Source organism: Drosophila ananassae, chromosome 2L (genome assembly GCF_017639315.1).
Source record: "Drosophila ananassae strain 14024-0371.13 chromosome 2L, ASM1763931v2, whole genome shotgun sequence".
NCBI classification, from domain to species: Eukaryota; Metazoa; Arthropoda; class Insecta; order Diptera; family Drosophilidae; genus Drosophila; species Drosophila ananassae.
The window spans coordinates 1,751,968-1,778,175 of NC_057927.1; the positions used below are offsets into that span (position 1 = coordinate 1,751,968).

At 38.3% G+C, this 26,208-nt stretch overlaps 4 protein-coding genes and 1 non-coding gene across 8 annotated transcripts; 3 read left to right on the top strand and 2 right to left on the bottom strand.

Annotated features, from left to right (window-relative positions):
• Positions 1-8,437: 8,437 nt before the first annotated feature.
• On the bottom strand, positions 8,438-16,811 carry LOC6500174. Of its 3 annotated transcripts, none has more exons than XM_014910925.3 (2): positions 16,661-16,811; positions 8,438-9,281 (listed from the first exon to the last, which is right to left on the bottom strand). In XM_014910925.3, the coding sequence occupies exon 2, from the start codon at positions 9,257-9,259 to the stop codon at positions 8,504-8,506; it is 756 nt and encodes a 251-aa protein (XP_014766411.1). In that variant the 5' UTR covers positions 9,260-9,281; positions 16,661-16,811; the 3' UTR covers positions 8,438-8,503. The 3 variants fall into 3 exon arrangements, with proteins under 3 accessions (XP_014766411.1, XP_001953088.1, XP_044570184.1); XM_001953053.4 differs by lacking the exon at positions 16,661-16,811 and adding an exon at positions 10,698-10,774; XM_044714249.1 differs by lacking the exon at positions 16,661-16,811 and adding an exon at positions 10,745-10,765.
• Positions 9,799-9,872, bottom strand: Trnai-aau. The gene has a single exon. It is a non-coding gene; the product is annotated as a tRNA-Ile (tRNA).
• On the top strand, positions 11,244-18,782 carry LOC6500379 (mitochondrial dicarboxylate carrier). 2 transcript variants are annotated; one of them, XM_032456252.2, is made up of 4 exons: positions 11,244-11,537; positions 17,019-17,220; positions 17,275-17,707; positions 17,773-18,782. In XM_032456252.2, the coding sequence occupies exons 3-4, from the start codon at positions 17,307-17,309 to the stop codon at positions 18,218-18,220; spliced, it is 849 nt and encodes a 282-aa protein (XP_032312143.1). In that variant the 5' UTR covers positions 11,244-11,537; positions 17,019-17,220; positions 17,275-17,306; the 3' UTR covers positions 18,221-18,782. The 2 variants fall into 2 exon arrangements, with proteins under 2 accessions (XP_032312143.1, XP_032312137.1); XM_032456246.2 differs by lacking the exon at positions 17,019-17,220 and having other exon boundaries at positions 11,245-11,537.
• Positions 18,783-18,885: 103 nt separating this feature from the next.
• LOC6500380 lies at positions 18,886-19,596 on the top strand. Its single transcript, XM_001953055.4, has 2 exons — positions 18,886-19,153; positions 19,208-19,596. The coding sequence occupies exons 1-2, from the start codon at positions 18,920-18,922 to the stop codon at positions 19,523-19,525; spliced, it is 552 nt and encodes a 183-aa protein (XP_001953090.1). The 5' UTR covers positions 18,886-18,919; the 3' UTR covers positions 19,526-19,596.
• An 81-nt stretch (positions 19,597-19,677) lies between these two features.
• On the top strand, positions 19,678-21,304 carry LOC6500381 (mitochondrial dicarboxylate carrier). Its single transcript, XM_001953056.4, has 2 exons — positions 19,678-20,242; positions 20,356-21,304. The coding sequence occupies exons 1-2, from the start codon at positions 19,842-19,844 to the stop codon at positions 20,879-20,881; spliced, it is 927 nt and encodes a 308-aa protein (XP_001953091.1). The 5' UTR covers positions 19,678-19,841; the 3' UTR covers positions 20,882-21,304.
• The last annotated feature ends 4,904 nt before the right edge of the window (positions 21,305-26,208 follow it).

Consider the following 26,208-nt stretch of genomic DNA (forward strand, 5'->3'; position numbering starts at 1 on the left):
TCAGTGCTGTCAGGTGTGCAGGAAACAAAAAATGTTGTTTCTAGGAAGGTGAGTCACTAAACGAAATAAAGTCACAATTAATAACAGTTGAATCATGAACCAATTAAATCAAATATATTATTCACGAATAAATCAATCAAAATATTTTAAAAAAATTAATTTTTATTATTGCTATTAAAAAAAACCGCCAAAGAAGCAACTCAGATGGGTAAGTAAAAAAAACTGTATGCGCCTTGAAACAGGCTTCACTTTTTGTTTCGCTTACCATTATGTAATATTTACCAAAGTCAGCCTGGAAAATAAATGGAAAATGCCTAAAGGAAATATGCGGGAGAGATCGCAAGTATGAATTTTCCACAAGCAACTGAACCGAACCGAAATGAAATGAAAACAACAATAAGTCAACAGTAAATCAATTGGAGGAGCATTTTAACGCAATTCTCGTCTGATTTATGCGCAAAAGAAATGAATGTCTGTCCGGACCAGCCGGTACATTTAATTCAAACAGAGCCGTGAATACTCAGAGCATATAATGGCCAATTGATAACTGCTTTTAAAGCCAAATTCCCAGAAGCGAACAAACATTCGAAGGATGTACGTCATCAGACGAATCGATATAACAATCGGCCTGTCTCTCCATTTCCGCACAATGGTAAATAGCCATCTGTCATGGAAAACGTGTTTCTTCTTAAAGATTGGCAAATAATAATTAAGATGGCTGGATCTTGAACCGGGAAAACCCTTTTCGAGTATTTTACACATATTTTTAAGTAAAATTTTTGACTCTGAACCCCAACAAATGCTCCTGCAAGTGTTTCCTAAAGGCTCCCTTGCACATTAAATGAGCTGTTGCTGCAGGTGGCAGGAAAGAAAGCCACTAACTTAATTGCGAGTTTCTGTGGCGACCCAAGGGGAAGAGAGCTTCGCCGCAGCTTGGGTTGCTCCATCTTAAGGATACAACTTTGCGCAATTTAGCGGCAACTGAGGTGGTAAGCAGTTGCTCTGTTCTTAACCAATTTAGTCAAAGAATTTAATAAAATGGTGTGAAATTCATTAACTGCTTGAGCTTGGAATAATAAAAATAAAATATCTACTAAATAAAAGATTTCGCATAAGAAATGGTATTTTTCTTAAGGGCTTTAATTAATTTCCGTAGCGTCAGAGCCAGATCCTGGATTGCAACAGTCGTTGCGGGGAACCCTAGCCGCCATCAGACAGAGCGCGTACTGCCATGGCAAACAATGCATCATTTGTCCCCGCACAATGCATAAATTAAGGAGCGTAACGAGACAGCTCCATGCTTCGCGCCCTCACTTCACCACTCATTTACACTTGCCGTCTGGAAGCGGCAGCCGCAAACTCAGACCCAGACGTCTTCGTCCTGATGAATGCAGCAAGTTGGCTCCTCTCGCATCACGACTGCTCTAGAATGCACACAGCACATGGCACTACACAACTAAATAAGAGGTGAAAGTTGTTTTGGATTTAAAATATGAAAGTATATACGAATCTAAATTTTTGTGTTTTATTCAGTAGTAATTTCACGTAGTCGGACACAAAATCAAAATTTTTAATTTTTTAGAAAAGCCCAAAATCGAGGAAAACATAAAATTCGTAGCCTATCTAAATTCCAAATTGCTATTGCACTATTACCCCTTCATTCATATTACACTGAAGTGATGGTATATCCTTGACATTGTCTGAATTTCACTTAATTTATTGGTCCCAAAGGCAACTTCCTAATGAGTGTCAAACTGCATTTACAATTCCCATTAGCCGTCATTAACAGCATCACCTGTACTTCAAGCATGCTCTAGAATCTTACAAACTTAACGGACAATTTAGTGAAACTAAAATTTTAACATCTATGAAATTGGTAAGTCACATAACTTAAACATCACTCAAGTGCTTAAGCCATTATTTCGTTTGCCTTGTAACGAGCATCAATGCACTTCAAGGAAGGCTATAATATTTCAGAAGCAATTATAAATTTTCCAAGATAATTTAACCGCCAATACCCTAAGCCAGGCGTTCATCGCCTGTTGTGGTAGGTCATAATTTTAGCCACTTACCCAGTAACCACACCCAGTACCCATCCTTTTAAAATATCAGTGGGTGGACCAGGCCAGGCGTAGATGCCAAAAATCTATGCCAACGCCATTTGTCTTATCTCTATCTAAGCAACTCCTATAGCTCCGACTTTGGCAGCCACTCAATTTGCATAATTCTGTGTTAATTGAAAAAGTTTCGTTGGCCGGCGAATTTATTGCCCAGAAAGAATATTCGAGGCCGGGGGCGGCAAAATGCTTAAAATAAGACCTGCGACTGATGTGATTAATAATGTAATTGAAACGCCAGGGGGGGAATTTCGGTGTCAAAATATAGAAGATGGGCGATGGGCTATTTGCGCTAAAAACATGGCCAAAATGGCAGCCTAGGAGACGTGCGAGCATTCGTCCAACACGCGCCGAGCATCCAAGCCATCAAAGTTAGGGTTCTGACTTTGGTTACGTTTCCAGGCACTGAAAGAAATGTACATAAAACATTATTAGAATTTGATTCTTTACCTAGCCTACCTTTTAGGTAGTATTTAGAAACTGTTACATAAATTTCTAAATACCAGGAGGAATTTTTGGGGAAAAAGGTAAAACAATATCCTTATTTTTTCCGAGTATAGTTTCGAAAAACCTTTCTTGGATTCATACTTTTCAGTGAACTTAGATTCTGAATGTGTTTGTGGGTCTATCTGACTGTGGTCTGAGTGGGTGGGCACGTGTTGGGCGCTGGAAAGGGCCGTGGGGTTTAGGCCATGTCGCAGTGTGGTTTTATATTTCATGACACAAGCAGCAAGAACAACAGAGGCAGTGGCAAATTGCTTACACTTACACTTTTCGGGCCGCACATTTTATTTAATTTGATGATTTCATTAAACAAATTGCCCTGGAACAACTTTTCGTCTCTTATTCGTCTTCTTAATTTTAACTCGAGTGGCTAAATGTGTATGTGAGGGCGTGCAAGTGTGTGGGTTATAACCATTTCAGCCAGAGTTGACGTAATAAGAGCTAATAAAAAGAAAATTAATAATAGTAGTAGTACTAATATGGGTCTAAAATAAAAGAGTAAAAAGAAACTGACACCTTCCTTATAGTGTTAGAAGCCAACCATATTCTTTAATTTTGTTCTCAAACTTTTTAAAACTAAACTCCATTTAGCTTTAATTCAGCTAAGGAATCAACACTGTCCTTGGACTCTGTGACCCAAAAAGAAGGAAACAATTAAAATTAGTCTGGGAATGGGAACCCTGTACGAGTAAGAGACAAAACTGATTGCAGTTGACGCCTAGTGACCCGTCTTCATCAATCCCGTGCCTTTTCGCGCATACTTGAATAGAGTCCTTTCCTTTAATTTCAACAACCACCGGCCTTCTGCCATTTTGGCTTGGCAAGTAATCTGCTTTAATGCCTTCCATTATCGTTCGCTGCTGTTCTCCCCTTCTTCCTCCCCCTATTCGCATCTGTTTGCTTGGCTACTCGTCTGTATGTGTGTGTGTGTATGTTAGCTTTGGTATTTTGTTGTTCCGTTTCCGTTTTGCCAACACATGAAAATTACAACACGCGACTTGACAGAACAGTGTGTACAGTAAATTTTTCGGCCACCTGTGTGAGTGTCGCTGTGCGTTTCTGTTTGTGTTTGTCTATGTGGGAGTATATGTGCCCGGGGGCGTAACATTTTGCGGTTTTGACTGTGGCTGGTGTTGCCCTACACTTGGACAAAATATTTCAAACAAAATCAATTATGAGACAAAAAAATGAGGGAAGGGAGGCTCCTTAATCGCTTGGGGCGTATTTTTCATCTTCCAAACTTTCTATGTTCTTTTCGCTTTCTGCGTGACGAAAGAAAACTCTTATTTTGAGATACAGATACGAGGCTTAATGGTTATAGGTTTTAGAAATATAACACTTGCTGACTTGTTTTTTTAAAATAACATCCTCCAACAAATCCAAACCATAAATTGTTTGATTATTTTCGGCCAAACTTTTCTTTGGTGTATAGGATCTATCTAGCTTTTGCTGCCGTGTCTCTTTATCTTTGCTGTCGACGGCCATTATGCAAGTGTGCTTTGTGAGAAATTTACTGCAACGCCGAAAGTTTTCAACGAAATTACGGCCATAAAGTAGCAGTCAGCAGAAGGTGGCCACCACAACAAGACGCTGTAATTAAAGGTATCCCACCGAGCCTTAGTTCAGCGAAATTCATGCCAAAAAGAAAATCTTTTCAGTTATCAGGCGGACCTCACCGCTACATAAAATATTATATAAGTGACTATTTTGCGAACTGCTTAAGAATTCCAGACAGGAAAGGTCAGCGGACACGGGCAGTAAGATAAGGCCCAGCATTTGTCAAACACACAAACATCAAATTCAGATACTACGTGACACTGAACCCAAAGTGCTGTTGGAATTTTTACATTCTCGGAATGCTGCTATGAACTTCGGCTAATCTGGTTTTAAATTGTATGCGAATTCCGTTGAATATTTCTCTTGTTCGGTACTGAATAATATCCATTGCACCAGCACACATTAGCAGGCTTTTCTTGCCACGTGTTGCTGTCATAGATATATTGTTCCTTTTTGTGAGGGGAAAGCAATGTTGGAAACTTAATTTTATTGAAGTTGTTTTCCCGGAACTACAATCGACAGTCGACAGTCGGATGTGTAAATATTCCAAAAACATGGCATAAATATTTTTGCTTTGGATGTACATTTTGGATTAAACTAAACATGTTGTAGAAATTCAGGTCCAACTTCAGGGCTATTTAATAATTATTTTTAAATCTCTAAATTTTATTAAAAAAAAAAAGACATTGAGCAGAACACAACCCATGGCCGATTGCCAATCCGTAAAATGCCACTTGACTGGCTGGCTAGTCTGCTGGTCAGAAGATCCATGGTCACGGACAATGGTCGAGGGCATCTTTATGACAGCCGGGCAAGCCATAAAAAGTGTTTCAGCAAATAAAGCAAACGACGGACATCGAAGGGGAGGAATGAGATTTTTATACAATTTGCTGGTAACGAGCCATCAATATTGTATCTTTCTATGTTATCCTTGGACACTTTTATGGTACGGAAACTGTCTGTCCGTGTCTGCCTGCGCATATCGAAATTGGTAATTGCTGGGCTCGTTTCATAGCCATGTCCTTGCTGCCTGATTGTCACACCATTCGGATTGGGTTTTCAATTTTCACGCGTTGCGTAGGTGCGAGAGCACTTAACCTGGCTTAAAGGTCCCGCCTTCGCAGCAAAACCAGCCAACCGCACAATCATGACACAGCCCACAGACGATAGCATGGCTCGAATAACCCAAAACCGAAATAGAAAAAAAGAGCGTCAAACGACAATATTTGTGTGGCTAAAAGACCTCAACGGGCGCGATAGGTGCCAAATGTTGCGTATACGCAACGTAATCAATTTGAATGTTTGTGGTTCGGCAGCCACTTTTTCGGTGGCTGCGGTGGAATGCGATTACTGCACCTATAAATTATGCGGCCTAATGAAAGCGCCAGGAATTGCGGTAACATTTCACCAAGTTATTTAATCTAAATACCCCCTGGGAATCGCATTTTTTTTTTACTTTTTGTATTCCAATGGCGGTGCATTGGCTCATTCCGCTGGGGCATTTGAATGAAAATTATTAAATTCGTTAGCGCTCATTTTGCGAAAATGTATCTTTAATTGCTTTGCCGGAAGCGCAATGGCGGCAAAAGCGAAAGAAAACCAAATAAGACCGAAACGGAAAACGCCATGAAAAAGTTTTGACCGGAGACCGGATCGCTCACAAAGGACACGAAACAGTTGACTATTCCGTTTTTCTGTCGCACGACTCAAATGTTCATATTGAATTAGTAAAATTGCATGCATTTTCGAAGTGTTTTTCTCCATGTCTTCTATGCTCTGTCGAACGGAATTAAATTCAACCGAAATGTGCAGGCCAAAATGTGCAAAAATTTCATATCTGCACAAGTTTAAGCATTTTACCCAAAAGTTGAAAAGCACAATTTCTACCCAACAATCACATTAAAATTCCACTCTTTAAATCCACCAAGTGGCGCAATGACTCTGTATATTTGTTTTATACGGAACTTTGATATTTTATTTATATCCTCTTTTCATATCTGTTGTCTTTGGCAACTCTTTTAAACAAGTTTCCATAATCCTCCTAGATACGAGCGTTGGTTGCGTTGACAAAAGCAGCTAAAAGCACGCTTTTTTCTTTAAAGCAAGGGTGTGTTTGGTTTTAACGAAAATATTACACATACGCCACGTGAACCGGCAGCTTCGTGGCGTGTGTGTATTATATACTTGTGTATAGTGTTTATACCGAGATAATTCTGTGTTCGATACAATGGCGATGAAAATCGAAAGATATGGCACCATATCAGCCGCCAAAGCCAAGGCACGAGCGAAAAACCTTAAAAATTGATGCCCTTTTGAAGTTGAGAAGGGTGAAAGCAAAATTTTCGATTTTAACGTCTGGAGGTCTGAAGGAAAGGGGGCTTTACCCAAAGATGACGTAGATGTCTGTGTTCGTTTCGCTGGTCATTGTACTCGAATCGCTGGCTGGCCAATTTTCAGCCTGGACCGCTCAAATGCGACATTATTATCACTGATGAAAGGACACAAGCCCGGCGAGCCGAATTTATGTTTATGACGCTCCTATGTGAATAAATTATGGGTTGAACACAACATTTTTTTGCGTTCAATGCTCAGCCACAAAAAATGGATACAACATACTCATCTCAACGTAAATGTGAGTGTGCGTGTGTTGGTATCCTTTGCAGACCAGTGAAAGTAGATAAAATTGTATTTCCCAAACACTCATTTCCGGCGGTGCCGGAAAGTATGCAACAAAAATCGTACGTACGGAATATGGTATACGGCACTGTCATTAACAGGAGAAAAGTTCGTAAAAGGGGCGTGTCCTAAGTACTCTTGATGTAACATACTTTCGTACTTCAAGCGAGAATAGGGACCTTTTACCCCATCATTACCCCGACGTCCTCCATCCGCGACTTCTTCCTGTCGCGTCGAAGGACAAACCGGCAATTGAATTTCCCGGTTGTCCTTCCCTTTATCCAACACAGTTGAAAATAAGTTTGAAATTTCATTTTTATAAATTAATGAAAAAAATATATATATTCTATCTCCACTTTAAGCAAGATTAAAGTAATTGATCTTCACAAACTAATTTTAAAAATTAGGCCGAACTAAAAGTTTAAAGTACTATTAAAAAGTCTACTCATTCATTAAATTTATTATGTTTAAGTTAGTTTACATAATTTATTAGTAATAAAAATAAAATAGTAATAATAGTAATAATAAATTATTACTATATAATTACTAAAACACTCTCGCAGTGTAAATATTTCTCAGCTTCCGCTTGGACAATCTTGAATCCTTGAATCTTTAAAGCACATCCTGGCGATTGGCTCCGATACACAGGCATTCCGCAACGCGATAACTTTCAATAAGTGACATTTAGCGCTCGGGTGCACAAAAAGCATTTGCGTAATTAATTAAGTCATCTGCTGGGTTTGTTTAGGGGCAATATCATGGTGTTCGTGTGCTGCCACCGTCTAATGCAATTCCCGATTTACGCCTGGCTTAGTCTCCCCGACAGTTTGCGAGGCGAATGCCAAATGAGTAAAAACAAATTTGTGGCCCCCACATTCTGCCACAAGTGTTGAAAATATACCGCAAAGATACGAGCTGAATATAAGCATTTAAATGGAATTGACATTAATCAAGCCCAGGACATTAACTCATCGTCTTATACCCCATAAAATATCAAATTTCCTGCGGGCAGTTTCCATCGCAGCCCGTCATAAGAAAATTTCTTGTAATTAACAAACTGAAAAGCAATTTTACTGAACCTGGTGGTCCCAATCCATTTCAACAAAAAGATAGATAAATAAATCTTCTAGGAAGCGAACCCCAAAGCCAAAAAGAGGCTGTGCAAGCCAAGCACATTTTTGGCAACGAACCCGACGAAGTTAATCAACTTTTTTTTGTTTGTTGCGTGGTTTGGAAAAATTCAATTGCCGGCCTTTATTGTTGGCGACGTCATTTGGCGTTTATATGGGCCTACGAGTTATCCAGTTGCGAGCAAAGTTTTCTGGCTCTGACTTGGGTGGCCGCCTTTGAGTCATTTATACTGGCTCCTTATTGATCGTGACCAGACATAAATTCATCATTATTTCGCCCTTGACCATGACGTCAACAGATGCGACCATCCGAAGGATAAACGAGGGAGCAATTTAATTGAACAGAAACATTACCAAAGCCATAGAATGACTAAACTTTCCCTGCTAAAAAATATAGAAACATTTTCTTACCTCTCGTATCGTCTTTTCTGCGTTATAAGTAAGCTGTAAAAGTTTTCAGAATATACAAAAAAAATGGCTTTATTAAAATTCATACAATAATTCATGCTTTGACCTCTCCTAGACCTTGACCCCGATTTCGCCAGGTGTAAAGACCTTGACGTTACGATCATTGACCTTGTAGAGAACCTCCTTGCGTGTCTCTTCGCAAGCAAACTTCCCCTCCTCCAGGACACGCTCGATCAGCAGCTTGCCATCCACCTCGCGGAACACTCCGCTCTTGAGCCGCAGCACCTGAATTCGCACCTGACCGAGTTTCGCCACATTGTTGTCCGTCAGCTGGTAGATGTCGCTGTTGCTGAGCTTGGTGATGACTGTTAGGTTGTCCCGTTCCTTGGAAAGCGCGGCCAAATCCTGACAGAATTGTTGCACCTGCAGCTTAGTGGCACCCAGGTTGAAGAGGATGGACAGGTTGTCGATCAGCACCGTATAGCTGTTCCGGCTGGCGTAGTTGGTCTCGACCTGCGATCGAATGTCCTCCATCAGTTGCTCAGTTAAATTCTGACCATCCGGGTGACGCAGCCACTTAGAGGCAAGTCCCTGCCCGGCCATGTCGCTTAGAACATCAATAACCCCCAGGGTTTTGCCCTGGAAGATGTTCGTGTTGTACCCCAGTCGCATCCCAGCATTGAAGTAGTGCTGGTAATGGTGCTGCAGGCAGACGAGCAGCGTTCCGGCATTGGAGATGCGAAGCCTCTGGCCCAGGATACAGCTGATCAGGAAGCTCCCGTCCACATTGGACTCCTCGCTGATGTGCACAAATCCGGGTAATTTTTGCTCATTGAGTCCGCAGGCTAATAGCACTGAGGTTGCCATTATTTGGACTAAACGCTCGGATCTGGAAAAACATGGTGGAATGGTGGGTCCATTAGTCAATTTGTAAATGTCATCTGCGTTGTTCAATTAATAAATTGCGCAGTTCGTGGCCTTTTTTTGCGAGACGGGTCACGTGGCAAGTCATCCCGAAGAGGTTAAAAACACTCGTCTCGAACCGGGGCCAACAACTTGTAATTTATTGGCCAAAAAGTGGTTAGGGGAAATAAATAGGGAATTTTCATTTTGTCACTCCATCATTGCCATCAGCGGCACACGTGTCCACAAGTGAAGGACTTATTTACAAAATTAGCATAAAAAATATTATTATGCTTAGCATAAAAATTTAGCATAAAAAAATATTCGAAATATAAGGACTATTATTTTAGTAAAACAAAAAAATAAAAATTTAAAAGAGGCAAATTTTATAGGGGCAAACAATAAAACTAAATCCTTCTAACCCATAGAAAATATACAATATGCATTTATTATTCTATTTATATTTATGATAAATAACTAAAATTAAAAAAAAAGTTATCAAATGGCCCATGAGGGGATCGAACCCGCGACCTTCGCGTTATTAGCACGACGCTCTAACCAGCTGAGCTAATGGGCCGTTGTAAGAGGCGCCAGGAAACGCTTACTTGAAGCAAAAAGCTCCTACTCTACCCCACATTATCACAAGCTTTTCAAAAAAGCTTACTTTTCAGTATTTTTGGCGCACCTACCTTGATGGTTCTATTGCAGCCCCTACGGCCTGTTCTATTCTTATTTAATCAAAACTTAACACTCGACCCAAAGTTGCTAAAATAGCTGGAAGACACTAAGTGTTAATGGAGGGGCATGAACTGAAAACGTGCCCGCAATATTTAAATTGGTTTTAAGCATGCTGATAATAATAATTGCTGAATATATTTGCCATTCATTCTCGGGATGTATTGCTCTTATCTTCGTCTAATCTTTCATATCACGACAATATATTTTGAATGCTTAGAATCCGATTGCGAGCTTGAATGCGATAAATATTTGCAACAAAAGTAAACAAAAAGCATTCTAAATAAACCTTGACTCCAAAATGCATTAGAAACTACACATGTTAGAAATCGAAGTGGAAAATATTATTAATTAGGTGTAAAATTGGTTGGAGATTAATGTGGTATGGCAATATGTTCAATGAGGGCCTTGAAATTATTTTTGGATGGCACATGTCCGAATAGTCTTGCAATTACATAAATATTTGAATGGAAAACTTTGTTCATTTCCTCATGACGCATGTCAACTTTCAACCAACGAAAAATTTCAAAGTGAATGGGTAGCAGACATTCGAAATGATTTCAATTACACCGTAATCCCATGTATTATGTGTTCTTATGTGAACCCGTCATATCACATACGCCCCGAAGCTCGGAGAGCCGCCGCTTGGTCAATAAAAAGCTCTCACCAGTTTTATTTTGTTTGATAACTCGCCTCTCCCCCCGTTTCACTCACTCCTTGGTAGTGTCACCCTGCTGACCGCCGTCCACCGACTAACTAAGCCGATCCAGTGCAGAATCGGATCCCCCGATCCCAGCCATTCCCTCTGGAGACGGACAGGAGGGGTTCCAGAACACTTCCGACACGGTCGCCTTGACCGCGCGATAAATGAGCGCCAGAGTCAAATCCCGAGCGCATGTACCCACTCAAAAAAAAATTTTTTTAACAAAAATATTTCGGAATTTTAAAGTTTTATCTTACAGTGTATTGGTCGCGAAAATATAAACATATCGGACAATTAATTTCGTAGCATTCCAAAACTAAACAAAAATAAACAAAGATCCCGAATAAACAATTTTATAAAAATGTTTTCTATATTAATCATCTTTGTATAGAAGTCAAAAATTAAGTCTGCTCTTAATTTTATAAATATTATCTATTTGCTGGAGGTTTTTTTGAGTGCAGAGTGCGACTGTTGCCGGCTGTTTTGGTCTGTGTGGGATCCGGCGCGCTGTCGGCGGCCGATCAGTCCGCTTTCGGTGCTCAAGCGTTTCGTTTCGTTTGCCTTTAGCCTCCAGTAGAAACCGGGAGGAGCCCCCTGACCAATCCCCCAGCTCCCCAAAGCTAAAGCCAGACCAGTTTGTTATGCGATGACGTGCTAGCCGCTCTTGGTCTCTCCCACCGCAATATACCCACTTTCCGGCTCTCTTTGTGCCAAAAAGAAATCATAAGCTAATAAAATAGTTTTCTACGCGGAAAACAGACAACTAACTAGAGGGAAAACCGGGACACCAATTTCTCGTTCAAGGTAAATAAACCATCAGCTGTGGCTGCTTTTCCTCTCACCGACTTAACCTTTTTCAATTGCATTTGCTGCAAATTAGCACTAAAAGTGCAGCGTCAGTTTATTTTCAATTCACAAGGCAAACATGCGGCTTCAAAACTAGCAAGCTCGTAATAGTACAGATAGTGTGTCAGACACCGAATCATTGAATTATCACGCGATCTGGCGTTCCAAAAAGGTTTCCAGGTCACAAAACTGAAAAATCTTCCCAAAAATCAGCTGTTCTTGAAGACCTAACAACACCAGAAACCTCACCTATTTGGGGGCTCGTTTTGCTATAAAGATTATAAATTAAAGCAACATTTATTGTGCCCGCGGATCATGTGATATTTGTTATTAATTCGACTTTGACCAGTGCCAGATAAAATTGAGTGAAAAAAACCAGAATAAAGCAAAATAAGACAAAAAGTTTGGCGGAAATTCTTCTGCCGGTCTGCATATCACTGTGGACGGAAGTCCACGAGGTGACGACCTGCATGCCTAGGCGTGCGCGAGGAAACTCTATATATAGCCGAAGAATTAAAAATTTTCTGTAGGCAACCGATCTAAATGAATGATATACCAATCGAAAGGTATTGTTTCAATTAGATAATTTTTGTCGAAACATATTCCAAAAGTTATTTGGTTTGGGAGAAATTAGGGTGAAAGTAAAAAAATTTTTTATCACTAAAGTGGGGCTGGTGGACACATTTTAGTCCCCAGATAGAATATTTTTATATATTCGCATTCTAGAGCTAAATACGCGTCGATTGGTACCTCAATCGACCCGATCCAACATTTCATTCAGAAGTTATTCGAAAAATTCAATTTTTTCTTCTTCTTCAAAATGAAGCCAGTTTGCGTCGGTTTGTCGGTTTGTCTGTTTGCACTATTTTTATCTTAAAAATCCTGAAAAAAATTGGAAAATGTTTGTTACTATCATATGAGCAACTATTGTTCTACAACTTTTTGAAATACCTTAAGCTTACGTCAAAAAATTAAAAAAACTTTGTTAATGAAAAAATGCATAACTTTATAATTAAGAGAGATATTAAAAAGAGCTTTACACCGTTGAAAGGGGTTTTTAAATATCTATTTCACTTTTTTTGGGACCAAACGTCTATATAGTACACAAAAAAAAATACACTGAAAATAAACTTTTTTTTTAAGAAAAAAAATTATTTTTCAAAATTTAGTCGACTGACCCTTTTTTTTTTTTGCACGTGTAGATAGCTTTTGAGATGACGCAACTTTTGACATATCGCTCATATCTGGCAAAATCCGTTAACTCAAGATATAGTCCTGTAAGTGCAGCTACCCATTTTGTGCAGCCTCCTGTGAAGCTTGCATTTACTTATACATGTGTGTGTATTTGATTGGCAACTTTGCTTTTTGGAGTCTGCATATATTTGGTCTATACCCTAAAAAATATGGAGTATATCTTTTCAGATTTTAGATAATTTATTTAAAAATAAAATCCAAATAAAAAAGGGCTTAAAAGAGTAAAACGTAAACATTGACTCAAGTTGGACTCGAACCCAGGCCCTCCGTGTTAGGAACCACGACGCTCTCCACTCAGCTATCCTCGAACTTTGTTGCTTAATGGCAACTTTTGATGTAATTCTACTTTGTGTTTCAGTGTCTCATGTCTTAATGAGAAGACTCAGAAGATTGGTACTTCAACCGACCCGGTCCGACATTTCTTTCAGAAGTTATTCAAGAAATTCGATTTTTACAGTTTTTTTAAAATTAAGCCAGTGGGTTTGTTTGTCTATATTTTTTTCTTTGCAATACTGAATAAAATTGGAGATTTTTGTTAATGTCATATGACTCATATGATATGAGCAATTATTGTTCTACAACTTTTTGAAAAAGCTGTAAAAATCTAATTTCTTGAATAACTTCTGAAAGAAATGTCGGACGGGTCGGTTGAGGTACCAATCTTGAGGTCCCAAAGAAAAACAAGAAAAGAAAGCTAACTTCGGGCTAAGCCGAAGTTGATATATCCTTGCAGTTGTGCCATTTCCGATCGTTCAGTTATATGGCGGCTATTGGATATAGTTGGCCGATCCCTATGAAATTTGGCCAATAAGATTATTTTGCCCAAAATCTGTACCAAGTCCCATCTTTCTAACTTAAAAAACACCAAAGTTATGCCAATTCCGATCGTTCTATGATAGCTATAGGATATAGTCGGCCCATCCTTATGAAAGTTTGTACATAAGATATTTTCAAATATTTCAAAAATAAAATCCAAATAAAAAAGGGCTTAAAAAGTAAAACGTAAACATTGACTCAACTAGGATTAGAACTCAGGCCCTCCCGTATTAGAAACTCTCCACTCGGCTAATCTCGAACTTTTTTGCTTGATGGGAAATTTTGATGTAATTCTGCTGTATGTTTCAGTGTCTCATGTCTTAATGAGAAGAATGCAAAATTTTATGAGTACAACGCTTGCATATGCCCCTACTGCAAATGCATATGCCCCTACTGAGCATATAATTCATATAAATAAATGCAGCCACCACCGTTTTGGGCCAAATCATGGATTAAAAGCTAAAAAAAAACCAGGCAAACCAACTCCGCCAATACTTTTCTAATATTTATTATTTTATATCGCACACCCAAAATAAATTGTTACGTTCAACAATTGGTTTAACTAGAAAAACTGGAAAAACGTAATTTCCATTTTTTTTTAATTTTTTATCTTTGCGCATTTTTTTTTAGATATAATACATGTTTATTATATGATTGATCGGATATGCCATAAATTTTTTTTTTGTTATAAGTTAGAAGGAAGGAACTTAGTACAGATTGCATTTTGGGCAATCTTATCCGATTTGCAAAATTTTATTAGGATAATTGGCTTAACTTTGTTGTTTTTGAAGCTAGAATGATGGGACTTTTTATGGTTTCCGTTTTGGGCAATCTAATCCTATGTTCATAAGAATCGGCCAACTGTATCCTATACCTGCCATATAACTGAACGATCGGAAATGGCACAACCTTTCTATTTTTAAAGATGCTTGGGGTGTTTCCAATATTTTTATTAGAAATTTTGTTGATGGTGAAATTCTCATAAGGATCGGACAACTATATAGGATCCGATATATATAATAATATATCTATATATATCTATATATATATCTATATATATATATCTATATCTATATATATCTATATATATATTTATAAATTATAAATATATATAGTTAAGCTTCTGCTTAACTGCAAGGGTATTTCAACTTCGGCTCCGCTTGAAGTTAGCTTTCCTTTTTTGTTTTTTTTTTTATAATTTATTATATAGTGGAACTCTCATAAGGATAGGCCTCTCATCTGTTAATTTGTTAAAAAAAATTGGTTTCCCACAACTACGAAAAAATGTGGGATCTTAAATACATTTTTGGGCAAATTTTTAATTAAAATTTTTAAACTAATTTTTAAATTCCAAAACCTTTGTAAATTAAAAATACGTATAACTTCAGAGCCACTGAAGCTATCGAAAAATTCTTTACGTCTTTGGAAAGGTTTTTAAATTTTCCACCTTCTTGAATTTCAAAATCTATAGAGTTAAAAAAAAAAGAGTTTTGATGTTTATCCTTACAATTAAAGTATTGCTAACTGTGTGAATCGCCTGTCCAGAGGTTACTTCCATATATATATATTCTATATATTATGCGTTCTGTTTTAAATAAATGAAGATCAATATATACAAAAAAACAACTGATATCATATAAAAAAACCTCTTGACGAGGTAAAGTACCGGTGACGAACCTGCATGCGAAACCCAAAATATCTGATATCAATTTTAGTGACGATAATATGCTATATAGGTGTACAAAATTGCATATAAAAAATATTCTTGTTCGGCACGTGCAAGAAAAACAAAAAACAAATCAGTCACGTGCCGAAGAAGAATATTTTTTATATGCAATTTTGTACACCTATATAGCATATTATCGTCACTAAAATTGATATCAGATATTTTGGGTTTCGCATGCAGGTTCGTCACCGGTACTTTACCTCGTCAAGAGGTTTTTTTATATGATAAATTATAGAGCAATCGAAGCACGTGGCTCGTTCTCAAACAAAAATAGTAATTGAATAAATAAATAAAAGCCCGGGCAGGAAAATAAATAAGTAAATAAACTCTAGCAATAATGTTGTGCACCGGTGTTATGGATCGATGATAAACATGTTATCTATCTATAAACACGACCCGGCAAACCAAGTCCAATCGAAGGCTGATAAGGGCCAGAACATACATCGAACTCTATACAATCGTAACAATCTTACTCTCCGGCCCGGGGGTCATAAATGACAGTTTCGAAATGAATAATTGCCTCTAGCGCTTAAAACTAATAAAATTTGAAATAACAGTTTGTGAAGACTCGTAAATTAGTGATTTTTAAACAAAAAAATAGACACAATTTCATAAAAAAAATATTTACTCTAATAGTCTATACAGTCTATAAGTCTTTATTCCTTTCAGCCTATTAGATACAGGTTTTTTTTCAAACAATAAATTATATAAAAACGAAAATAATAATTTATTCCATCTGCCATTATTTATTATAGAATGAAATCATTTTTTGACTATGTGACATAGTCGAAAAATGTTTAAAAATATTGAAATCTTTGATAAATAACTTCTTTTGAATTTGTTTCCTTCCTTATTAAATTTGACACTAATATATATGATTTTAATATTTTTTAATTATTTTTAAACATAATGAGGCCTTTATAAAACAACGTCAGCTTCAAACTTAAAAACTTTGAAAGAAGATCTGTAGCGACCCAAACGACTTTAACTTTTCGCTGTTGCCGCTTTTAAGAAAGAGTATGCAACAGATAGCTACACTTTTTTCACTTTCTTTCTAGGCAATTATAGAACTTTTCTGATGGCCGCAATTGCCACATGCAAATTATTCTTCAATAAAAAAGTCATGATAAATGAACATTGACAAAAATTGAAACAAAAACTATAAACAGAAGCTTCACAAAAAAATTTGTAATTTGCAAAAAGCGACGCTGGCCGGCAGTCTGACTTTCGACTTGTAGTTTTCACAGGTTCCTTATGGTAACAAATGCACCGTGTATGTACTTACCAGTATATAAGGCGTGTTGAAGTCTTTTAAATTCAGTTAACTGATGATTGATGAAGTTTTCAATTTAGTTTACGAAACAAATATACAAATTTGACATCCCAAACATGTTGTAGGTGTGGGTATGACCGTATACGCATCAGCTGTTTAGATGGCCGTTCAAAGCGTGCTGTTAAGCGCAACGGAAAACAATGTTATCTGTCTGTTAGCTTTCAATAAGGATTTGAAAAAACTGGAGGAATTTAAAAGTTAAAATAAAAGCTTACTAAAATAATAACCTTTAGAAAAATAGAATATTATAAAACATGAATATAAATTACCTTAAAAAAATGTAAAAATTACAATCAGACCCCTTTTCCAGACATTCTCGCCTACACCTGAGTTAGTAATTATAGAAAGCTTTCAAGCTAAACTTTTGCGCAAGTGCTCAGCTGATATTGGTAGGTCCTTAAATTCCCCATCAGTTCCTGAATAGTTCTGATACCACTATGACGTAACACTAGAACCCACTGAGAATGCCGCCCATTTAAAGGAATTGAATTGCAAACCACCTTTCATTTTTGGTAACCGGAATTAAAGAAACCAATATAAGCTTTGTTATTTTTCACTTTATTCAGATCAAAGAATAGCTCAGAACTCAGGCAATAAAATGAGCCAAAAGGACAGAAAATCACGCTGGTATTTCGGCGGCTTGGCCAGCGTGGGTGCCGCTATTGTCACTCACCCTCTCGACCTCATCAAGGTTACAATGCAGACGCAACAAGGCAAGCTGTCCGTTGTCCAACTGGTTCCGAGTATTATCCGGGAACAAGGAGTTGTGGCCTTATACAGCGGCATCTCCGCCTCGATGCTACGACAGATGACCTACTCCACGACGCGATTTGGTGCTTATGAGGTCGGCAAAAGCTATATCAACACTGATACCTTTACCGGCAAGGTGCTTTTGGCCGGTTTCTCTGGTTTTGCTGGCGGTATTATTGGCACACCGGCGGACATGGTCAACGTTCGGATGCAGAACGATGTTAAGTTGCCCCGCGATCAACGGCGCAAGTATGTTTTCTATTTAAAAAATTTTAAGTAATTTTTATGCTAACTAATTCTTTCATTTTTTTCAGTTACAAACACGCCTTTGATGGTCTCATAAAGGTATATCGCCAAGAAGGATTTGCAAAACTTTTCTCCGGAGCTACAACGGCGACAACGCGTGGAATACTCATGACCATCGGGCAGATTGCGTTCTACGACGAAACCAAGAAGCACCTACTGGCCACCGCCTACTTCCAGGATAACTTGGTGACGCACTTTACCGCCTCACTAGTGGCGGGAGCAATAGCCACCACTCTTACCCAGCCCTTGGATGTCCTGAAGACGCGGTCGATGAACGCGAAGCCTGGAGAATATAAGGGATTGTGGGACATTGTTAAGCATGTGGGACAATTAGGACCTCTTGGTTTCTTCAAGGGCTACGTGCCAGCCTTTGTGCGATTGGGTCCTCACACCATCCTGACCTTCGTGTTCCTGGAGCAGCTCCGCATGAACTTTGGCTATACATCTAGTAGCTAACCGAGATTCCCATCGATCCCATCCTAGGAAATAATTCGTCATGGCTGGCTGGCAGATTCCCTTGAGCAATGCTAACATTCCAGCTGCAATAGGGCCACGGACCGTAATCATAAGTTTAAACCGGATTGATTGTTAACGAAAATGCTTTTATTGTTGCTTACTATGGTTGATAGAGAGATCCTTTTACGCCAATAACGAATTCATATTTTCCGCAAATGTGTACTTTATTGGTATTCCGATATCACAAAAGGTCTAAAAAATAATAATAATATTTAAGAACTATATCCTTTTCATGCATTCAGAAGCGCAAAGCTATTACACTCAAGATTATATTAAAGTTTTTATAGTTTTAACAGTCGTAGGGTATTGGCTGCATTTAAAATTAAGCCTTGTTAATGCGGGCATAATGGTTTTAGTTGAGCCCGATTGTTTTTCGTCGTCATTGCCGTGCTGTTAGCAATTAACTTAATTCGTTACTAATTGGTGGGCATCTGCTTGTTGTTGCTTTATGTGTAAAGACTGCCATGCAATAAATAAATAAAACAAATCTAGATAAAGTGAATTTCGATATCACCTAAATTTGCATCTGGGAACACCCCGAAAGTGCTTTCTTCCGGTACAAGCACCACTTAGTGGGTCATCCAAAATCCTTATAAAGTCACGCTACAGGTGTGGAGCATCAGTCGCAGAATCATCGAGATGGGTGCTATATTTTCTCCAACTCACCAGCTGCTAGTACTGAGCCTGGTCCTCCTTGTAATTAATCCTGCCAAAATCGGAGCCTCGAAAAAGCTGACTATTCGAAAATTAGAGAAGTTTAACGAGGATTCTGATGAAGTGCACAGCCATCTGCGGATCGCCGAGGATGAGGAGAATTTGTTGAAGGTCAGCGGCAAACTGAACACACATGTGGATATAGACAACCACTGGAAGGTAAAACAACATGGGATAAGTTCATTGCCAAAAAGCCAATAACCGTCTCTATAGATCTCTGTAAAAGTTATGAAAGCCGCTTCTCCGGACGACGACTTCCACGAGGTTCTGAAACTTCAAAAATTGGGCGTTTGCGATGCAATGAAGACGTACTACAAGGACTTCTTCTACGAGAAGCTTAAGAAGTATTCGAATGCTCCAAGGCCTGAAAAATGTCCTTTGCCAGCGGATGATTATCATCTAGACGATTATCCTCTGGACGTCAAAATCATAAAAAAATTATTATCGCCGGGCTACTACCAAATTGTATGCAAACTCCGGAAGGGGGATGACGTAAAACTGGAATACCGCGCCGAGATAGAAATGGAATAATGTCCTCCCAACCCTATTATATGTTAATCATAATTTGAATTCTAAAATAATATAATTTTTGAAGCACTGGATATTCTTATTTAAAATCTATGGGATTAACAAAATAGTTCCATATTCTGAAAGAACGCTTCCATTTTATGTTATCGTTTGTTCTAGTGTTACTATTTTCCAATTTGTACTAAATAAGTACACTTTTTGAAAGATCTCAGCTACAAATCAAAATGTATCGTAAGTTAAATACGTGTAATTAAAAGTCATATTCGTGGTTTGAGGTAAACACTACTTCAAATGGATTGGTTTTTCAAAATAAATTTAGATGGGGGAAGAAAGCAGAAGGCAGCCGCATGCCTATTTTGGTGGTCTGGCGGGCATGGGAGCTGTTATGTTCACCCATCCTTTTGACCTTGTCAAGGTCGCACTGCAGACCCAGCAAGGCGGTTTATCGATCCCAACGCTGGTCGGAAGGATCGTCCGGGAACAGGGCTATTTGGCACTATACAATGGAATATCTGCCTCGTTGCTGCGCCAAATAACAAATACAATGCCGCGATTCGCAGTCTACGAGTTTGGAAGGCATTTATTCAGCAATTCTGTATTGGGCAGCTTGAGCCAATCCTCTTTAGCTGGCATTGCATCCGGAATTTGTGGAACTCCGGCGGACTTGGTCAACGTGCGGATGCAGAACGACGTGAAACTGCCTAAGGAAAAACGGCGCAAGTAGAGTATTAAAAAGCCAGAAAATTTTGAAGATTTAGGGTTAAAATCTAAGATCTTTCAGCTTTAGCTGGCTTGGTTAACTTATATCTTAACTTCTACATAAACCTTTAAAGCTACAAACATGCAATTGATGGATTTGCCCAAATTATCAAAAAGGAAGGAGTTATAACCCTCTTTTCCGGTTGGACACTGGTAGCGGCTCGAGGAACTTTAATGACTATTGGACAGAATTGCTGCTACGACCTGGCTAAGGCGTATATGCTAACAAAACCCTACTTCAAGGACAACGTGGTGACGCATTTTACCGCCTCCATGGTGGCGGCAACAGTTGCAACCGTGCTTACCCAACCACTGGATGTTATCAAGACGCGGAGGATGAACGCGGAGCCGGGAGAATACAAGAACATGTTCGACATCGTCAAGCATACGGCCCAGCTTGGTCCACTTGGTTTCTACAAGGGCGTCGTTCCAGCATTCCTGCGGTTAGGACCTCACACTATTCTAATGTTTATATTTTTTGAGCAGTTGCGTCTCCACTTTGGCTACTTACCCGAAAACCAGAAGGAAGTTAAACACTCAATAGCTTGGGAGGAAATTAATTACAGTCACCTAAAATTTATAGTCGCCAATCTCATTTAATTTTACTGTCTCACAGTATAGATTACTTAGCTGTCTCGAATGGCTTGCAAAGATTTCAGAGACATCTAAAGTAATCTTAATTATTCGACGTTAATTCAGAAAAATTTTGACACCAGTCTGATCGATGGAATCCATCGAGACAGTTAAGTAAATTACACTGTGCTACAAAAATGACGAAATTTTTTATTTATTTATTTATTTATTTACATTCTGTTAGCTTAAAGTTAAAACTAAAGCTACAGGGGGGGCGTTGCAGCCATAGCTACTAAGGCTTTCGGCTGGCTCATTTATTTTATTTTTTGTTTTTCGTAGTTACATTTTTTGTTATTTACTTAATCCTAATGTCTGTATTAGTCTATGTGAAATTCAAGTTTTTGCACAATTCTATATAATTCGAAAATTAGTTTTCTTATTTCTATTGTGTTGTTGGACGCTTAATTATTAGATAAGATTGATTGTCTTTGTTTTTTTAAGAAAATTTAGGATTCTCAGGATGTTGCTGGTTGTAGGATTTGAAATGGCAGAATGGAGGTTACCATTTGGGAAGGGGTTTCGGGCAGGATTAAATGCTACGCATTCATTAAGTATGTGGTTCAAAGTATTTGCAACTTGGTTGCAAAACTGGCAGGTGTTAGATGTCGATTGCAGCATTCTATACTGATGGGTGAGTCTTGTATGCCCTAGACGTAATCTAATGAATTTAGTTTGATCTCGTCTTGATAGACTGGTGATTTCCTTGTTTTTGGAGTAATCATTGATGTTAGTATAATTTATGTTAATAGTTTGGTACCAGCTTGATGTGTTTTGTAATAGGTTTAGTGAATTGTTAGATAGCTTCGATTTTATGTATTTGTTTATATCGGTCTGGTTGAGATTTTTTGTCGTGACCAAAGGTGCTGTAGTTGCGTATTTTGCGGCGTTATCAGCAAGTTCATTTCCTATGATTCCCACGTGGCTTGGAATCCACAAGATTTTTATTTTTGGATAGAGCTTTGTAATTGATTCTCTAATTAATGTGGGGTAATGTGAGTTGTTGTCAATGTTTTTTATTGAATTTAAGGCAGACAGTGAGTCGGAGCAGATGCAGATTTTTCCTTTTATTGTGCGGCTTATCTCGATGGCTTCTAATATAGCGATTATTTCTGCAGTAAAGACTGAGGAGTAGGTCGGAAGTATGGCCATTTTAAGGACAGTGGTTTCGGTGGTTATGGCGTATGCAGGTATATGGTTGTAAAGGGATCCGTCAGTATAAATAAATGTGAAGTTGTTCATTTTTGATTTTATGTCTGAAAATTCTTTTATGAATACTGACAAATTTGTTTGGTCTTTTCTGTATTTGCTTAAGGCTATGTCTATTGATTCAGGACTTAGATTCCATGGCGGATTTGACTTTGGCGTGGGTTTTATTGGGTTGACCGGGAGGCCAAGGTTGCTACAGGAGATGATACTCTTTTGTATGGCTGAGTTTCTGTATTTTGTTATTTTGTTTTTTAGGATTTTGTCAAGGATTGGTTTCAGCGGAGTGTCTGTTGATTGAATTATAGTTTTTGATAATTTGGCTTGAAGGTGCTGTATTCTAGTTTCAAGAGGGGTAATATTGGATTCGACGTAGATATTATAAATAGGTGTTGAGCGGAAGGCTCCTAACGCGGTTCGAAGGGCGTTGTTGAGTATAGATTTGATCGGTTTTATTTGTGTTTTTGGTGCTAGTCCGTATAGCGGCAGGCCGAAATCTATTTTTGATAAGGATAAGCTTTTCACGATTTGGACTAGGGTTGTTGGTTGACAATTGTACTTATCGTTTGCTAGGAATTTTATTATATTTGACGATTTAGTTAGAGATTTAGTTAAATTATTGATGTGTGGTTTCCAACTATATTTTGAGTCGAAGGATACTCCTAATATTTTTAGTTCTTTTACTGATTCAATAACATGGGTTTGTGTGGATACTTGGCAAGTGCAGCATTGTTTTCTGCAAATATGCATATGTTTGCATTTTGTGATAGACAATGAAGCTCCTGATGTATTACACCAGTTATTAATGTCTTCAAAGAGGCGGTTCAAGTCGATTTGCAAGTTCTTTTCTTTTTTGAGATCTATTATTATGTTATAGTCATCAGCATATGCAATGAAGTTTACATTTTTATGCCTGCAAATGGTATCTGATAAGCTATTGAATGCTATAAGGAATAATATAACCGACAATGGGGAACCCTGGGGTATCCCGTTGTGGAGTGGCTGGATTAGCGATTGACTGTGGTTTACTCTGACTCTGATTTTACGGCTTGTCATGAATTGTGTTACATATTTTGTTAACTTGGGTCCGCAACCCCATTGGTTCAGTTGGCTTTTTATGGTGTGAAGTCCTACCTTCTCGAAAGCTTTTTCGAAGTCAAGTGCTATGACCGAGGCGTGTTTTTTTTCTGAAAGGGTCCTGCTGATGATAGCGTCTACATATAGTAGACAGTCTGTCACAGACTTCCCTCTTTTAAATCCAACTTGACGGCTGTTGAGAAGTTTGTTAGAGGTAACAAACCACCACAGTCGTTTGGAAATTATTTTATCAAGCGTTTTTGCAATGCATGGGTTAAGGGAGATTGGTCTGTATGATTCTATTGTCGTTTTGTCTTTGCCTGCTTTGTGAATTGGGACTACGGTGCTAATTTTAAAAGCCTGAGGGATAAAAGAACTTAAGATTGAGTTGAAAAAGTTTATTAATCTTTTTTTAACTGGTTTTCCGATGTGCTTTATCATTATATAGTTTATTTTATCGTTTCCTGGGGTGTTCCCCTTTAGACTGTTCAAAGCAGCATTAAATTCAAGGTCCGTAATGTCTTGTTCCATAAAGTCGGCTGTTTTGTTGGGTAGATAGTTGGTGTCTGATCTGTGTGTGTTATTTTTGGCGTCTCTAAATGACTGGGAGAAGTTTTGGTCCTCTGAATTAGATGACCAGTGTTTGGAAAAGGCTGTAGCTATGTCTTTTGAATTTGTGACCGTTGAGTTTTTATTGCTATTTTGGATACAATGAATGTGTGTTGATTTGTGAATTCCGCAGAATTGCCTGATGTTATTCCAGACTAATTCCGCTTTGGATTGGCTTGAAATGGTGGAGGTCAGTGCGTGCAAACTTTCTTTCTTACTGAGGCGAATTTCTCTTCTGAACTGGGCGTTGGCTTTTTTATACTGTATTAGGTTTTCTTGATTCATTTCCCTATTAAACAATCTCCATGCTCGGTTTTTTTTAGTTTTCAAGATATTTAATTTTTTGTTCCACCATGGGACATTGTATTGAGTTTTTGGAGGATGGGATTGGGGGATGCTATTGTAAGCGCTATTTAGTATTATTTTGTTTATGTTGCTGTGTTCTTTGTTTGTGTTTGTTGAAACAGGGATCTGGCTATGGAGACAATTTGTAAGATTTTCAAATTTTTCCCAATTTGCTTTTTTGGTTAGAAATTTGCTTGTGTAATTAAATATCTTATTTTCTTTGTTAAATACATTGATTGTTATAGGGAAATGGTCGCTACCCTGGGGTGAGTCCATTATTTTAAACTCACAGTGAATTTTAAGGCTTGGAGAGCATAAGGCAAGATCGATGTGGGTGTAAGAGTTGTGGGTGGAGAAATGGGTAGGCTGGCCATTGTTTAGAATTATATAATTGTTTTTTAAAATGTATTCACCGAGAATCCTACCCCTGCGATTGCTCTTGGGGGAGCCCCACAGAGTATTCCAACCGTTAAAATCACCAGTGATCAGCGAAGGTGTTGATGACTGTGGAATAGTGTTTTCTAAATCTGAAGTGGTGAATTTTTGAGAAGGTGGAATATAAGTGGATAGGATGTTAACTTTTCGCTTGGAGTAGATTTCTAAAGCTATGGCATCAAAAATTTGTCCTACCGGAATTGGTTTATGTTGGACATCTTTGTGGATCAATAAGGCGACTCCACCTTTTGCTATAATTGACGTTGTGTTGTACATTTTGAAATTGACAGGGATGGGGAATTGTTGGGAGAGGGTTATGTGTGTTTCCTGAAGGGAGATAACTTTGGGATTGTGTAGTTTGATTAGGATTAGCAGTTCATTATAATTGTTTGTGTAGCCATTAATGTTCCATTGTAATATCTTAAGTGTCATATTTACGTCTAGATTTATTTATATTTAATCTGTAGTCTTTAGTATTTAGTTAATTCTGCAATATTTTAAGCTTTGACCTTGTTATAATTGTGCTGTTTGTTTTTTCTTTATTGATAAGATTTCTTTTAGTTCTGTTGCTTATATTTTTAGGGAGAATATTTACTTTACTGTTTGTACTATCCTTTCTGTTATTTTCAATACTCGAGTCCGTTAGCATTGATTCATCTTCCTTGTCGTCGTATCCTATAATGGGTCTGCCAGTGTCTTCTGATGATGGTGGGTGGTGAGAGGTTGATGCTGTTGTCGGGGGCGTGTTCTGTGTCAATCTTTGTTGTTGGGAGGTGTTGTGCTGCATTGAGCTTGCAACCGATGCGTATAGAGACCCATCATGATGGTGTCTCTTCCTGTAGATTGACCAGGCCGTTCTGTTGTCCACTTTTTGGAGGGTTTTGATGGCTTGCACTTCCTTATGGGAAAGAAATACTGGGCAATTTCTGTCTCTGGGATGGTGTTTATTGTCCGGCATCTTTTTTTCAGTGCAGTTGATGCAGCAAGGTCCACGTTCGCATTTTTCTCCAATTGTCATGTCGATATGGGAAGGTTGGCTGCACATAAAGCAGGTCTCTGTGTTCTTACAGAATTTTTGGAGGTGACCTAGCCGTAGGCAGTTGTTGCAACGGATTGGGGATGGTATATAAGGCCGAACTTGGACCCTTTCATATCCTATGTAAATGTGATCGGGGAGGTCTAGCTTGTCAAATGTTAGAGTTATAAGTCCAGTTTCTGTCGGCTCTACTGTGAAGGTCTTCATAATTTTTCTTACGGCTGACACTTTTTGGCTTTTTAGGTTTTCAAGGATCTCTTCTTCATCAATTCCTCGCAGATCATTTGAGTATATTATACCCTTTGAGTAGTTCAGGGTTCTGTGTTCTGAAACTGCTACGGGTATGTCCAATATGGTTGTTAGTTTTAGGAGTTTTTCGGCTTGTCTATTGTCTTTCGTTTGTAGGAGAAGGTTTCCGTCACGTAGTTTCCTACAACTGACGACTACGCCTCCGCATGTTATATCTATAACTTTTTTTATGTTGAAAGGTGAGACTCCTTTAAAGGTTGAATCATCGGTTCTTGATATGATGAGGAATTTGCTAGTTGGAGAAGGTTTTTCCTTCCATATGTCTGGTGGATCGCGCATT

Excerpts from the sequence above, each read along its gene's own strand:
- LOC6500174 (XM_014910925.3), bottom strand. The coding sequence starts at position 9,259 with ATGGCAACCTCAGTGCTATTAGCCTGCGGACTCAATGAGCAAAAATTA.
- LOC6500379 (XM_032456252.2), top strand. The coding sequence starts at position 17,307 with ATGAGCCAAAAGGACAGAAAATCACGCTGGTATTTCGGCGGCTTGGCC. Across the intron at positions 17,708-17,772 it reads CCCCGCGATCAACGGCGCAA|TTACAAACACGCCTTTGATG; the intron begins GTATGTTTTCTA and ends CATTTTTTTCAG.
- LOC6500380 (XM_001953055.4), top strand. The coding sequence starts at position 18,920 with ATGGGTGCTATATTTTCTCCAACTCACCAGCTGCTAGTACTGAGCCTG. Across the intron at positions 19,154-19,207 it reads ATATAGACAACCACTGGAAG|ATCTCTGTAAAAGTTATGAA; the intron begins GTAAAACAACAT and ends CCGTCTCTATAG.
- LOC6500381 (XM_001953056.4), top strand. The coding sequence starts at position 19,842 with ATGGGGGAAGAAAGCAGAAGGCAGCCGCATGCCTATTTTGGTGGTCTG. Across the intron at positions 20,243-20,355 it reads CCTAAGGAAAAACGGCGCAA|CTACAAACATGCAATTGATG; the intron begins GTAGAGTATTAA and ends AAACCTTTAAAG.